This window comes from Phacochoerus africanus, chromosome 9, assembly GCF_016906955.1.
Source record: "Phacochoerus africanus isolate WHEZ1 chromosome 9, ROS_Pafr_v1, whole genome shotgun sequence".
In the NCBI taxonomy this organism is placed as follows: domain Eukaryota; kingdom Metazoa; phylum Chordata; class Mammalia; order Artiodactyla; family Suidae; genus Phacochoerus; species Phacochoerus africanus.
The window spans coordinates 57,706,961-57,721,314 of record NC_062552.1 but is presented as its reverse complement, the minus strand read 5'-3'; the positions used below and the strand labels follow the sequence as shown (position 1 = coordinate 57,721,314).

Here is a 14,354-nt window from a genome sequence, read left to right as displayed (position 1 = left end):
AATCTCTATACTGTTTTCTGTAGTGACTGTGCCAATATACATTCCCACCAACAGTGCATAGGGTTCCTTTTTCTCTGCATCCTCACCAACACTTACTTTTTCTTGCCTTTTGATAATAGCCATTCTAACAGAAGTAAAGTGATACCTCATTGTGGTTTTGATTTGCAAGTGCCTAGTAATTAGTAATGTCAGCCATCTTTTCATTCCTGTTGGCCATCTGTATGTCCTCTTTGGAAAAATGTTTTGCTCCTCTGCCCATTTTTTAGTCAAGATGTTGGCTTTTATTATTGAGGTGTATTTAGTTCTTTGTATATTTTAGATACTCAATGCTTTTTGGCTATATGATTTACAGATATCTTTTCCTATTTGGTCAGTTGTCTTTTCATTTTGTTGCTGATTTCCTTTGCCGTGCAGAAACTTCTTAGTTTACCATTTGTTTATTTTTGCCTGAGGAGACATCCAGAAAGGTTTTGCTAACGTTAATGTCAGAGGGCATATTGCCTGAGTTTCCTTCTAAGAGTTCTATGATTTCAGATCTTACATTCAAGTCTTTGATCCTTTTTTAATTGATTTTTCAATGTGGTGTAATCTAGTTTCATTTTTGCCTCTGGCTGTCCAGTTTTCTCAACACCATCTATTGAAGAGATATCCTTTCTGTATTGTACGGTCTTTGCTGTTTCATCGTAAATTACTTTTCCCTATATGTGTAGGTTTATTTCTGGGATTTTTATTCTCTCCCATCAATCTGTACATCTGTTTTTCTGCCAATACCATCTGCAACCTAAACCACAGCTCACAGCAACGCCAGATCCTTAACCCACTAACTGAGGCCAGGGATTGATCCCTCAACCTCATGGTTTCTAGTCAGGTTCGTTAACCACTGAGCCACGATAGGAACTCCCACACTGTGTGTTTTTTTCATGATTTAGTCTTGAAAGATTTATGATTCTAAGAATTGGTCCATTTCTTAGTTGTCCAATTTGTTGACATATAGCTGTTCAATATTCTCTTATAAACCTTTGTATTTCTGTGGTACTCATTGTTCTCTTCTTTTGTTTGATTTTATCAGCACCGTCTCTTTTTTTTGGTGAATCTAGCCAAAAATTTGTCAGTTTTGTTTATATTGTCAAAGAACGAACACTTTGTTTCATTGATCTTCTCTGTCATCTTTTTAGTCTCTATCTTGTTTATTTCCCCTCTGATCTTTATTATTTTCTTCCTTCTCCTGACTTTGGGCTTTGCTTGTTCTTCCTTTCCTGGTTCCTTTAGGTGTAAGGTTAGATTGTTTGAGGTTTTTCTTATTTCTTGAAAGAGGCCTATGGTTCCATAAGCTTCCCTCTCAGTACTGTTTTTGCTGCCTCTCATAGATTTTAGTATGTCATCTTTTCATTTTCTTTTTATTTCTCTTTTTGATTTCTTCATTGACGCAATAATTGTTCAGTAGTATGTTGTTCATTCTCCACATTTTTATGATTTTTTTTTTCCAGCTCATTTTTTTTCTTTTTACAGCCACACTCATAGCATATGGATGTTCCCAGGCTAGGGGTCGAATTGGAGCTGTAGCTTCCAGCCTCTGCCACCACCACAGCAATTCGGAATCTGAGCTGCATCTGAGACCTACACCACAGCTCATGGCAATGCTGGATCCATAACACACTGAACGAGGTCAGGGATCGAACCCATGTCATCAGGGATTCTAGTCGGGTTCCTTACCCCTGAGCCACGATAGGAAGGTTTTCCAACTTTATTCTTATAATCGATTTCTAGATTCATACCATTATGATCAGAAAAGATGCTTGATAGGATTTCAGTGTTCTTAAATCTGTTGATTTTTTGTGTGTGTGTCCCAACATAGGTCTGTCTTTAGAAAGTTATGTGTACACTTGAGAAGAAGGTGTATTCTGCATTTGGATGGAATGTTCTGTACATTGTTCTATATCAAATCTGTTCCAATGTTTCATTTAAGGCTGCTCTTTCCTTATTGACTTTCTGTTTGAATTGGTTGGTGGATGTAAGTGGGGCCCCCTGCTGTTACTGTGTTGGTGTCAGTTTCTCACTGCAGGTCTGTAAATAGTTATTTTATGTATTTTGATGCTCCTATTGTAGGTCCATATATGTTAATAAGTTCTGTCTTCTTATGAATTGTCGCTTTATCATTACATACTATCCGTTTTTGTCTCTTGTTACCTTTTTAGTATTGAAGGCTTTTGATGGAAATGAATGTTGCTACACCCACTGTGGGCTGCCATTTGCTTAAATAATCATCGTCCATCCCTTAAGTCCACATTTGACTATAGAGAGACTGTTGAGATGAAGGCATAATGTTTATTTGCCTTTAGCTAGAAGTAAATTAAGGTAGTGACTATCTCATGCTGCTCAGAAGTTCTGAAGCACCAGTCTTTGAACATTGTGAGAGAAGTTAATCAGTCCTTCAAAATGCAGTCTGGGAAAAAAACTAGTTAAGTACACGCTAAAAATTCTACTTGAGTTGCAGCCTCCCATTTATTACTGTATGAGGAACCCCTCCAAAGTGTGTTTTCTCAAGTTGTCTGTGTCCCAGAGATAAATGACGGGGGGAGGTTACTCAGCAAGTTATTGGCACAATTAAGCCAGGCTGCTGATTCTGTTCTTTTTCTCATCACTCTGCCTTTCCAGCTCAGCGGGTACTGGGTGGTTCTCCACTACTCCTGTACCCTAGATAAGTTGCAGTAAATAGGACCACATCTTTTCCAAACTCTAGCAGAACTAGACAGAAATCAAATTGTTTTCTCAGTTGAAATCAGAATAAGAGTAACCCAGGTGAATATTATAGTAATTCTGACAGAAGAGCAGACAAGGGGGTTTAGTGAATATACTCATTAGATCCACCTTCCATCTTTAAATGCTGAATATTTAAAGGTATAATAACATTTAAAAATATGATTGCACAAATTATAAATTAAAAAAAAAATTTTTTTAGGGCTGCATATACTGCATGTGCAACATATGGAAGTTCCCAGGCTAGGGGTCCAATCAGAGCTATAGCTTCCAGCCTACACCACAGCCGCAGCAACATCAGATCAGAGCTGTGTCTGCGACCTACACCACAGCTCACAGCAATGCCAGATCCTTAACCCACTTAGTCCATGGATCAAACCCACAACCTCATGGTTCCTAGTTGGATTGTTTGCCCTGCGCCATGGCGGGAACTCCTATAAATGAAAATTAATTAGCATCATCTATTTGGGATTACAATTTTAAAATAACATCATAAGTCAAATGTAGCTGTGTTAAAAAGGGCTTTTTTCAGACCAAATTTTTGTTTAAAAGTTTAAAATTTCAAGTTGTATCAGAAATAACAAGTATATACAGCTATTAGACTAATAATACTTTAAGGCTTATTGTACTCATCAAATTTCAATGTCTGGAGTAAAAATGTATATGTATAACATTTTCTTTTTTTTTCTTTTTTTTTTATCTTTTTGTCTTTTTAGGGCGGCACCTGCAGCATGTGGAAGTTCCCAGCTAGGGGTCAAATTGGAGCTGTAGCCGCCAACCTACACCATAGCTCATGGCAACGCCAGATCCTTAATCCACTGAGCAAAGCCAGGGATCAAGCAAGCCCACGTCCTCTTGGATGCCGGTTGGATTTGTTAACTGCTGAACCACGATGGGAACTCGACATTTTATTTTCTCTTAGTCATCCTTTCACTTTGTCTTTTAACAGTCATATGAGTTAGGACAAGATTGTTTTTTTTTTTTTTCTTTATATGACAATAAGGTACAGTAATTAAGAGCTTTATTTCATATTCTTCATATTCTGTCTTGGACACATACTAGTTATCTTAGCCAAGTTATATAATCTCTCTGAATGTAAGCTTTCCCATAAGTAATATAAATATTACACTATCTTGTAATGAGAATTAAATGAGATTATACTGCACCTAGTATAGTTTGTGTTAAATATTAGCCTACCTGTTTGTATTTCTTTCCATGCAGCTACATGGTGGGAGCCTAATCAATGTTAAATATCATAATTAGAATGAGAGTGACAGGGCGGAGGTCACCACTTCACTGGTAGTTTTTGTTTTTTTTTTTTTAAATATAATAGCTCTACTGAAATAAAATTCACATACCATAAAATTTACCCCTTCAGTGGTTTTGAGTGTGTTCACAGACTTACGTAACCATCACTGCTATCTAATTCTGGAACATTTTCATCACACTGAGAAACCCCCTACTCATTGGCAGTCAGTCACTCCCTCTTCATACCCTATCAGGCCTCTGGCAATAACTAATCTACTTGTGTCTCTGTAGAATTGCCAGTCCTGGATATTTTCTACAAATAGAATCATGTTATAAATGGTCTTTTGTGGCTGTTTTTTTAGCATAATGTTTTGAAATTTCATCCATGTTTTAACATACATGTATCACCACTTTACGCCTTTTTTTTTTTTTCTTTTCAGCCACACCTGTGGCATGTGGTGTTCCTGGGCCAGGAATTGAATCTGAGCCATAGCTGTGACCTATGCTGCAGTTGCAGTAACGCCAGATCCTTTAACTCACAGTACTGGGCTGGGATGGAACCAGCACCTCCACAGAGACAACCCAGATCATTAACTCACTGTGCCACAGTGGGAATTCTTTGTCATTTTTATTTACTATTTTATTTGTTTACTTTTTTGTTGTTGTTTTTGTTTTTTATTGTCTTTTTTGCCATTTCTTGGGCCGCTCCCAAGGCATATGGGGGTTCCCAGGCTAGGGGTCAAATCGGAGCTGTAGCCACTGGCCTACACCAGAGCCACAGCAGCTCGGGATCCGAGCCACGTCTTCGACCTATACCACAGCTCACGGTAACACCAGATCCTTAACCCACTGAGCAAGGCCAAGGATCGAACCCTCAACCTCATGGTTCCTGGTCGGATTCGTTAACCACTGAGCCACGACGGGAACTCCTGTTTGTTTACTTTTTATCTTTTCGTTGCCAAATAATATCCGTTGTATGAATATGCCACATTTTCTGTACTCATCAGTTGATGGACATTTGAATCGCTTCCATTTTTTGGCTGTTATAAATAATGCTCCTATGAGCATTCATGAGTAAATTCTTATGAACTGTTTCATTGTGTTTAGATATATATCTAGGACTGGAATCACTGGTTCACTTTATAACTCTATGTTTAACAATTTGAAGAACTATCAGTCTGTTTTACAAAGTGGCTACACCATTTTATATTCCTATCAGATAATATACAAGGGCCCCAATCTCTCCATACATTCACTAACACTTGTTATTGTCTGCCTTTTATCATAGCCATCCAAATATTTGTGAAGTGGTTTTGATTTGCATTTCCCTGATGACTAATGATTTTGAGCATTTTTCGTGTATGCTTATTGGCCATTTGTATATCTTCTTTAGAGAAATGTTTATCCAAGGCCTTTGTCCACTTTTTAATTGAGTTGTTTGTCTTTTTGTTGGAATTGTAAGAGTTCTTCATTTATTATGGATGTTACACCTTTATCAGACATAGAGATTTTAAATATTTTCTCCCATTTTGTAGGTTGTCTTTTCACTTTCTTTCTTTGTCTCTTTCTCTCTCTCTCTTTTTTTTTTTTTTTTTTTTTGGCCATGCCAATGGTATGTGGAAGTTCCTGGGCCAGTGACTGAACCTACATCACAGCAGTAACAATACCAGATATTTAACCACTAGGCTACCTGGGAACTCCTCATTTTCTTGATAATGTTCTTTGATGACAAAAGTTTTTAATTTTGATGAAGTCCAATTCATCTGTTTTTAATCTTTTTGTTGCCTATGTCTAAGAATCCATTGTCATGATCCAAGGTCATAATGATTTACCACTATGTCATTTTCTAGGAGTTTTATGGTTTTAGCTCTGTATTAGGGTGTTGATCCATTTCAAATTAATTTCTGTATAAGGTGTTAGGTGAGGGCCCAACATCATTCCTTTGCATGTGGATGTCCAGTTATCTCTGTTGGACAGGCTCTTCTGTTCCCATTGATTAGATTTGGCATACCTCCTGTGTTTTTAAACCTTTTCTGCCTTTCCCTAGCATAGTTATTCACTAGAGTGAATAACTATTCTAATCTCTTTATTTTTCTGGAATCTGAAGTGTTTATCTCTGACTGCCTCTTTATTTTTTTTCCCAGAATCTTTTTCTTCTCCTTGTCGATGTTCCAGTTTTTCCTCATCTGTACCAATCTCACTTTCCTTAAAACTCCTGAATTTGGAGCAGTTAGTGCTGTGCTTCCCCGCCTCTTACATTACAGTATATGAGCACATTTCTGCTTGGGTGGTTCATAGGCCTCTGTCTGTTCCCGCCAATAGCAGGTGGAACTCCTTGTGGCTGGGACTCAGGCCTGAACTTCTTTATCTCCCATAGTGCTTACCCTGAGGAAATACTAAGTCAGTGAGTAAAACATAGTTGTACTTTGAGTTATATCAGTAGATAGTCTTATTTTAAACATTAGCTCACTCTCATTTGATCTTACTGAATAGGAGCTGCCTCTGCATTATCTAAAATAGAACAAAAATAAGAATCCAGCTCTCTGATTGTGCTCAGACTGTCAGAGATGCTCAGTAACCTGAGTTGGCAGGTTCTTTTTCCCAACAAAGGCATTGCGTTGGCATGCTTGGAAAGTCTAAGGTTTATCTAATATAAAGGATATAGAGGATGGAGAGAGAAAGACCCCTCACCTCTTTTTGGGGGAGTGTGGCAGGGGGACATTTTGTAAGGTTCTTTAAAACTGTGTTCTAAACCAAATTAATGTTTTATTTAAAAGAAGTTGCACTCTAGCCTATTTTTCCTGAAACACGTAGGTCCCACATGAGGCTCGTTTAGCATGTCATCTGTGTGACTGGCATAAGCTCATGGTCTCTCCACTGAGGAAGGATGGGAGAAGTGGTGCCAGCACTTAATGCTGCCCCTGAGCTAATGCCTGCTGGCTCCATGGTAAACATGGGCCTTTTAATAGGCTGGAGACAAAGTGACATTCGGAAGAAACAACATGTCGACAATTTCCTTAATAAATTTTGTACGAACACATTATTTCCACCTAATGGAAATGTAGCGCTCTTCAATAATTGAGAGGCTGTATTCATCAGCAGCGAGTTCAACTGGGATCTTTGTGAGCTGGGGCAGTCGACAGCCCCTTCCAAGACTGGGTAATTGATATTTTACACAAGTGGCTCAGCTAGTTTTCAGGTGGGCTCTGTGTGACATTCCCCTGCAGTCCCCACACAGCTCTCTTCTGTTGTCTGTGCTGTCACAAAGCAGCTCCACAGTGAAAGCTCCAGTTGCAGCCACTGAACTGCTAAGACTAAGGGTTAGTAATTAATACTTTTTAAAGTGGGAGCCAGCTCAGTCTGTTTCCCTCACTGTGGTTTCTTACTGTGTCCGTTGACCAGCCACTGCATTAGCACAAGGCCTTGATTTTAATAAAGAGTAATAACAGGTAAAGTTCAGCATGCAGCTCATTTTTATGTGCCAGAAATAGTAACGGTCTGAAGAACAGACAGCTACAGTGTTTGTTAAATGAATGATGAGTGAACGAACAAGCAGTGAGAAAACAGGTACTAGAGGAGGTGGACAGAAGTCATGACGAAGCGAGAGACTTCGGTGTGGACTTTGAAGGAAAGGCAGGAATGCAGTGAAGGGAGGAAGACGCCAGGAAACAGGAGGGTAACAAGTATCCGTGGCTCTCTGCACAGACAAGAAGAGTCGGACTTCCTGTTTTCTGTATGGTGTCTTTCTGAGGTTTGTGGTTGTGTCAGAAAGGCTCTTAGGCCACGAGTGGGCTTTTGGTCCTGCCGGGCATGTGTTCAAGGTGGTGTCTCCCTCCCAATGTTTGTTGTCTCCCATGATGGGAGGAGGGGAGAGAGGGCCACTTGGTGCTTTGGTGGTGATGCGCATTGTTGCTTTTGGCTCTCTGTACTTCTTAAGGAGCTGTGATCATATCTCACTGAAGACTCAAGTGTCTTAATTACTTTTCTTTTTTTAATTTGCAGGTAGTTCCTGAAATGACTGAGCTATTGAAGAAAAAATGAGTCATGACCATGTCTTAAGAAGGAAAATTATATCCAAGTATTGAGCTGAAAACATAAGAAATTCATGGCTAATATAACAATCATTGGAAAGCATGGAGAGCTGTATTTCATAATTTGATGAAAAATGCTAACGCATATCAGAATGCTTTTTTATGGGGTTATTATGTTTCTTCTTAATTATGTGTGATTCCAAACAGTTATTTTTTGGAATTTTCTTATTCTGTAATAAAAAATATAATAAACTTTTCCATAGAATTACAATTATTACCAGAAATATGCCTGTCATTGTAAAGGAAGAGAGAAAATTGAAAAAAAAGGGAGTGAAAATTAATTTATTAATTTTTCTTTGCCTGTCTTGTTCATGCGAGGCTCTGTGTGTTTTAGGCAAAACTATAAACATGAATGTTCCACCAGCCTAATGAACACAATCTAGTCATTGAGAGAGGGGAACTAGATTGGTTAATTTATAGTTAAAAAAGCTTGGTTACAGAGCCTGAACATTACATAAAACATAGTCCATTCTTCAGAAAATCATAGCTCATGTGACAAAAGCAAACTTGACTTAAACCAGAACCTGCTGAATATATTTAGTCGGCTTAAGTTAAATTTTCCATTTCATTTTAAGATTTTGTCAGCTTATGGGACTTTGTGCCTGTAAAGGAGAGTGAAGTTGAGAAGGAGGGGCCTCTTATGCTAAGGAGATAGTTTGATGTTATTGTTAAGGTATAAAATCCTGCCCAGAGAAAGCCCTGGCTTTTCTTTTGCCCTCCTGGTGGCATCTTCTGGGCCGTCTTAAGTAGTGAGTGTGCAAGTTGGCCCGTATGTGCGGTCAGCTCCGGCACTTTCCCTCTGCTGTCCTAGGGCATGGCTGAGGTTGAGAGTGTCCCAAGGGGCGGGAAGCTGGTGTGAGTGCAGGCCCCCAAAACAGAGGCTGCGGAGGCTTTGACCAGGCTTGCAAGAAGCCATGGGTAGGTTTCTTGGGTCCTAAGAAAGGCCAGGAGTTGGCAGGCGAGTTGAATGAAAAGAACTGCTACCCCGAAGCCAATCTGCAAGAGGTATTGTAGTTGACAAGGAAAATGGTAGGGCAGAGATGGGAAGAGACCAGTAGTACCTAGGGGAGAGAGCAGGGCCAGCCAGTCTCTCTGTGTGGCCAGCCTGGGACTGACTAATTGAACCTTTTTTGATGTGTCATCATCACTTGCTGTGAAACACTTTGAGAAGTTAGATATCATTGGCATTTCCACCATCTTTTAATGAGGTGAGAGGCGCAGCAGCGATGCTATGTTAGAAGCATAGAGTCCTAGAGGGCAGAACTGAGCAACCATCCAGTTCAGTCCTCTTATCCAGATGGGGACGGTGAGGCCCAGGGAAGTAAAGGAAGAAAAGGACTTGTCCAAGGCCACATGATTTGACTCGCCCTCTCCAAGGTAATTCCCGTGTCTTCTGTATCTCGTTGCTGTCTTTGGGGCTCTTCCCTTGTTCTCAGGGCTTTTCCACTTCCTCCACATCCTGATTGGACACTAACTGGGGGACAGGCGAGACTGCAAAGGTGGTGGCTGCAGAGGTCCCCCAGTATCTATAGGGTATGCTGGCTGAAGGAGGCCCATCAGGTGGTACTTTTTTTTTTTTTTTGTCTTTTTAGGGCTGCACCCACAGCATGTGGAAGATCCTAGTCTGGGGTCTAATTGGAGCTCCGGCTGCCGGTCTACACCACAGCCACAGCAATGTGGAATCCAAGCCACATCTGCGACCTACACCACAGCTCACGGCAATGCTGGATCCTTAACCCCCTGAGCGAGGCCAGGGATCAAACACGCATCTTCATGGATCCTAGTGTTGGGTTCGCTAACCGCTGAGCCACGAAGGGAACTTCCCCCAGGTGGTACTTCTGTGTGGTTCTCAGCCTCGGGGTTGAACTGGTTGGCCTTTCTCCCTTTTGGCTCCCTCCCCTCATGACGGCCCTGCCCCAGCTCCCTGCAGCTGCTCACTCAGTGTTACAGCGTAATAGTGTCAGGTGTGGTGCTTACTGTGTGTCAGGTGCCACGCCTACACTTGACACATACTAAAACCTCTTCAGTCCTCACAACACCCTGTAAGAGAGATGCTACTCTTATCCCTGTTTTACAGATGGGGAAGCTGAGGCACAAAGAGTTTATATAACTTGCCCAAATTCAAACAGCTTAGAAACGAGAGCCAGGATTTGAAACCAGGAAGTCTGACCTCAGAGTGGTGGCTGTAGCAGCATGAGCTTCTGCCTCGCCGCGGCATAAGGAGCAGGGAGACTCACTGCCTTGTAACCTTAGGTAAAGGGCCTGCGGTGTTTGGTGCTGGGTGGGCGGGCCACACCAAGGAGAGCTGGTGTTCTGGACTTGTCTCCAGCAAAAATTCTTCAACTCAAAAGCCCCTCCGAGTACCCACTTGAAGTTTACCTTTGAAAGGAGGCAGTTACGGGAGGTGGGGGTAAATTGTTAGTGCATGTGTGCCCGATGGTGCAATTTGACATGCCCTTTTTTCCCTTCTGTTTTGTGGGAAACGAAGTCAGTTCCAAATGACCGCCCCTGCATCTGGCTTGAGGACTCAGCAGTAGCTCCAGAAGAAGCACAGGGAAGGTGTCAGGAGCAGCTTTCCTTAGTGTATGTACGTGTGCGTGTCCTGCCTTTCTACCTAGTTTTTTGACATCTTTGGTTAACTTCATAATGTCCCTGGGAATTTGGTTACTTGGGCAGAACACAAGAGTCCCTGAGTGGGCAGAAATTCACATGTAGAAAGGCAGCCTTGTGGGGGCAGAGCTGAATAGGTCCTTGAGTCCATTTAGATCCAGCAGTCTCCTTACTCTGTGGACTGTGGCCCAGTGAGAGCCCTGGTCTCATCTCTCCAGGAGTTGAGAAAGCACAGAATCCAGCATTGCCCCGGTCCCTCGGTCCCTCGGCAGTATTGTGGGGCATATTCCCTTTGCGGTTCCTTGGCTCCCCCACCAGCTGTGCTGTAAGGGACTCTGGAGCAAGCACCTGACGTCTGGTCCAGCCATCGCCCTCAAATAGCATGTGGTCCTGATAAGGAGAACAGCCTCCTGCTGGGCTCTGAGAACACAGGCTGTTGGAGTCACAGCCCCTACCCTCAAGCTCTGCAGCTACCAGGGTAGAGGAGATGAGACCCAAGTGATTCGAAATGCAGAAAACACGTGATCAGGGTGATCAGCACGTACATAGGCAGGGCTCCCTCGGTGGGCTGGCCCCGTTATTCCTCGGGGTGGAGATATTAATATTAGCACGTGGGCTGAAGTAGAAACAGATTGGCGCTCACCTGGATGCTTGAGGCGGTGATGGGTAGAAACGCAGGGCGTCAGGAAAGGGGTTGGGGGTGGCAGGTAGTCAAGGCCCGATGGCGAAGGTCATAGCCTGAGGAGTTTGGCCTTTTTCATCACTGGTCAGTGGTTCTCAAACTCCCTCAGGGAATACTGCCATTTAGGAGCTGGGCCGGGCATGGGACTATGAACGGTGTTTTCTCAGTTTGCTGGGAAAATTAATCACATTTTTGAATCTCAAAGTCTTTCTTGCACACCTTTTTCTAAAACTTTGGTCACTGCCACATCTTTAGAATTTTAGCAAATCCCAAAGTGAATGAATAGGAAGTTCCCTAGTGGCTCAGTGGATTAAAGATCTGGCATTGCCGCAGCTGTGGTGCAGGTTATAGCTGCGGCATGGGGTCTGTCGCTGGTCGGGGAACTTCTGCATGCCATGGGTGCAGCCACAATAACAACAACAAAAACCCAAAATCAAAACAAACAGGAAAACCCAAGGTGACCAGGTAGCAAATGGATATCAACTACGGAGATCAATAGCTTTTGTTTGGTGGACATATGTTGAATACTTAAAAATGCTCTCTGCTAGTTGTTACTGTTCCTGGTTGGCATGTTAGAATTAAACCTGTCAGCATATCAAGAATGTTCCACAAAGAGCTGTATGATGTCCTGAGGCCATGCCGCCTGAGCAGGCCTTAAGAAGCACCCTCCTGGCAATAGGGAGCCATTGACATGTGTTGAGGAAGGCCTGTAACCTAATGCAGAGGAATAATGTAATCCTTCGGTGTGCTCAGGATGGAGGGAGGAGGAGATGTGTTGATTAGGAGGCTGTTGCAGGAATCCTCTGGCCTTGTGCCCCGGATGGGTTTGGCTGAAAGCTCTTTGGGTACCGAATGGATCCCCTGAGACGGTGGAAATGGGTCCAGTGCCATGGGCGAGGCTGGCAAGGAGTGGGGCTCTTCCTCCTGGGATAGTGTGGGAGCCATGCTGCCGGCAGAGCCTGGGCGTGTCTGCACTGGGCTGGACAGCTTGAAACCCCAGCCATAAGTGCTCTCTTTGCTGTCTTCCCAAAAGGGCTGGGCGGCTTGGTTGCATTTCACGCTGTCTCTCACGAGGGGTTTTTGTTTTGGTCCACATAAAAGTGGGCTTGAGAGGCTGGGGAACCAGGAGAACACTATTGATCATAACAGATGGATTTGGTTAGCTGTTGCTGAACTCGAGGAGGCTTGACTGATAACCTTGTAAAAAGCCCATATAGGGTGATATATTGCCACAATTCATTTAGCCCTGGGGTTTTTTAAAGTATTTTTGTGGGGAACCCAAGTGCAATGGAGTTGCTGATAATCCTTGGTTTATAAAAGCACTTTCCACCATTAAAGGTGGAAAGGGTAGGAAACAGTGACAAAATCAGGCTCTCAGCAGAGAAGGTGATGTGCCCCAGGGCACAAAGCGAATGGTGGAGCTGGAACACAAACCAGAATTTTGGCAAAGAGTTCTTGTTAAGAAACTACTGGGTGCATCATATATCCCTTGCTAATACAATGATGCCCAATGTGGGTATCCTTACCTCTACTTTCCACATGAAGAAATGGGCTGAGAGAGAACTGATGTGGAACCCGAACTGACTCCAGGTGTGGGGAGCTTGGCTTTCCCACTCTGCCCGGCTGCCTCCCACATCTTCCAGCTTCTCCAGGAGGACTCTCTTTTCTGATTGGCATTGCCTCCAAACAGCAAGCTTATCATTAGAAGCTAGAAGAGTGATGGAACCAGGAATTTATTGGGAAGGAAACCGGCATTTACTTTGGTGCCTGGGTGGTGAACGGTGAGGCCATGTGAGGTTTTGTTTGTCTGGACTTCACTGCCTTTGCCTCCTGCAACTGGTCCCGTGGTAAAGGCAGCTTACTACTGCCTTTTTGTGCACTCAAGGCTTGCTTGCAGGGCTGTTACCCTTCCCAGTGTGGGGCTGTAAGGGGAACTTTGGGGCCTGGGACCTGGGGACCACAGAGTGAGTTGGTCACCAGGACACTGAGTTCTTATTCTGATATGGCCTCAGAGGCACCCCGGTCACATTGCTTCTCCTTTGGAGCTTGTTTTCCTCATCTATAAAATGGCAAATTGAACCCAGTCATCTTCCAAGAGATCTTCAAGCTTTAACCTGTGTAAATGTGTTGGCAGATCTCAAACTGCTTAGGTAATTGGAAACAATAATAACTACTTTTGAGACCTTTTTCTGCCTGAGATGCTGTGCTAAGCACTCTGCAGACCTTGTCTCATTTAAGCTTCCAAACCTCACAAGGTACAGTATTACTCCCTATGCTGCAGAAGAGAAAACTGAAGCCTACAGAGCTTAAAACACTTGCCAAAGGATTCACAGCTAGTATAAGTGGTGACCTTAGGCCCAAATTTACTCTCAACTACATGCCACATCCTGAGTCCCTCTTTGGGAAGACAGGATATACCTAATCCAGCCTGGCCGGGCAGGCTGAAGTGGAGGGGAGCAAGATAAGACAGCAGAGCCAAGTTCAGAAGGGCCAGTCACAATCAACCAATAAAGGACTGCACCCCAGGCAAATGGCCCAGCGTGCACAAAGCACAGAAGCATCAAGACCACGACAAGCTTGGGACCCCAAGCCCTCAGTCCCCTTTTAGCCTGACATGCCTCCGTTCTAAACCACTCTTAGCTGAGGGAAGCGGAGGTCTTTGTGCTAGAATCTGGATCTGGTCTGTCACTGGCTCTCTTTTGTGTCATTTAGCAAACCCAGGTCCCCGGACCCCACGCCTCTTCTTTATGCGGTGGAGGCGGAGGTGAGCCTACCTAGTTAGGAGGCCTAATTGATGTTGGGGAGGCTCCTAGAATGCTTGGTGAAAGGTGCCTTGTAAATCTCAGACACTGAAGAATTCTGCCACATTCATCACAGTGTTTAATGTCCTGATTGATCTCCAGGGTAGTCAATTTCATTTGCTTGTTTCAGGATGAATAGGCAGCCTGCTCCCCTATGCTGTAGCC

The 14,354-nt window shown here is 43.1% G+C and overlaps 1 protein-coding gene across 1 annotated transcript in view; it reads left to right on the top strand.

The window, feature by feature from the left end:
* ETFA (electron transfer flavoprotein subunit alpha) overlaps nucleotides 1–8,307 on the top strand; it is an 88,502-nt gene extending 80,195 nt beyond the window's left edge. Inside the window, exon 12 of the mRNA XM_047795479.1 lies at nucleotides 8,008–8,307. Coding sequence (XP_047651435.1) covers nucleotides 8,008–8,046 — 39 coding nt within the window. The 3' untranslated portion in view covers nucleotides 8,047–8,307. The remainder of the gene's footprint in view (nucleotides 1–8,007) is intronic.
* Nucleotides 8,308–14,354: the final 6,047 nt, after the last annotated feature.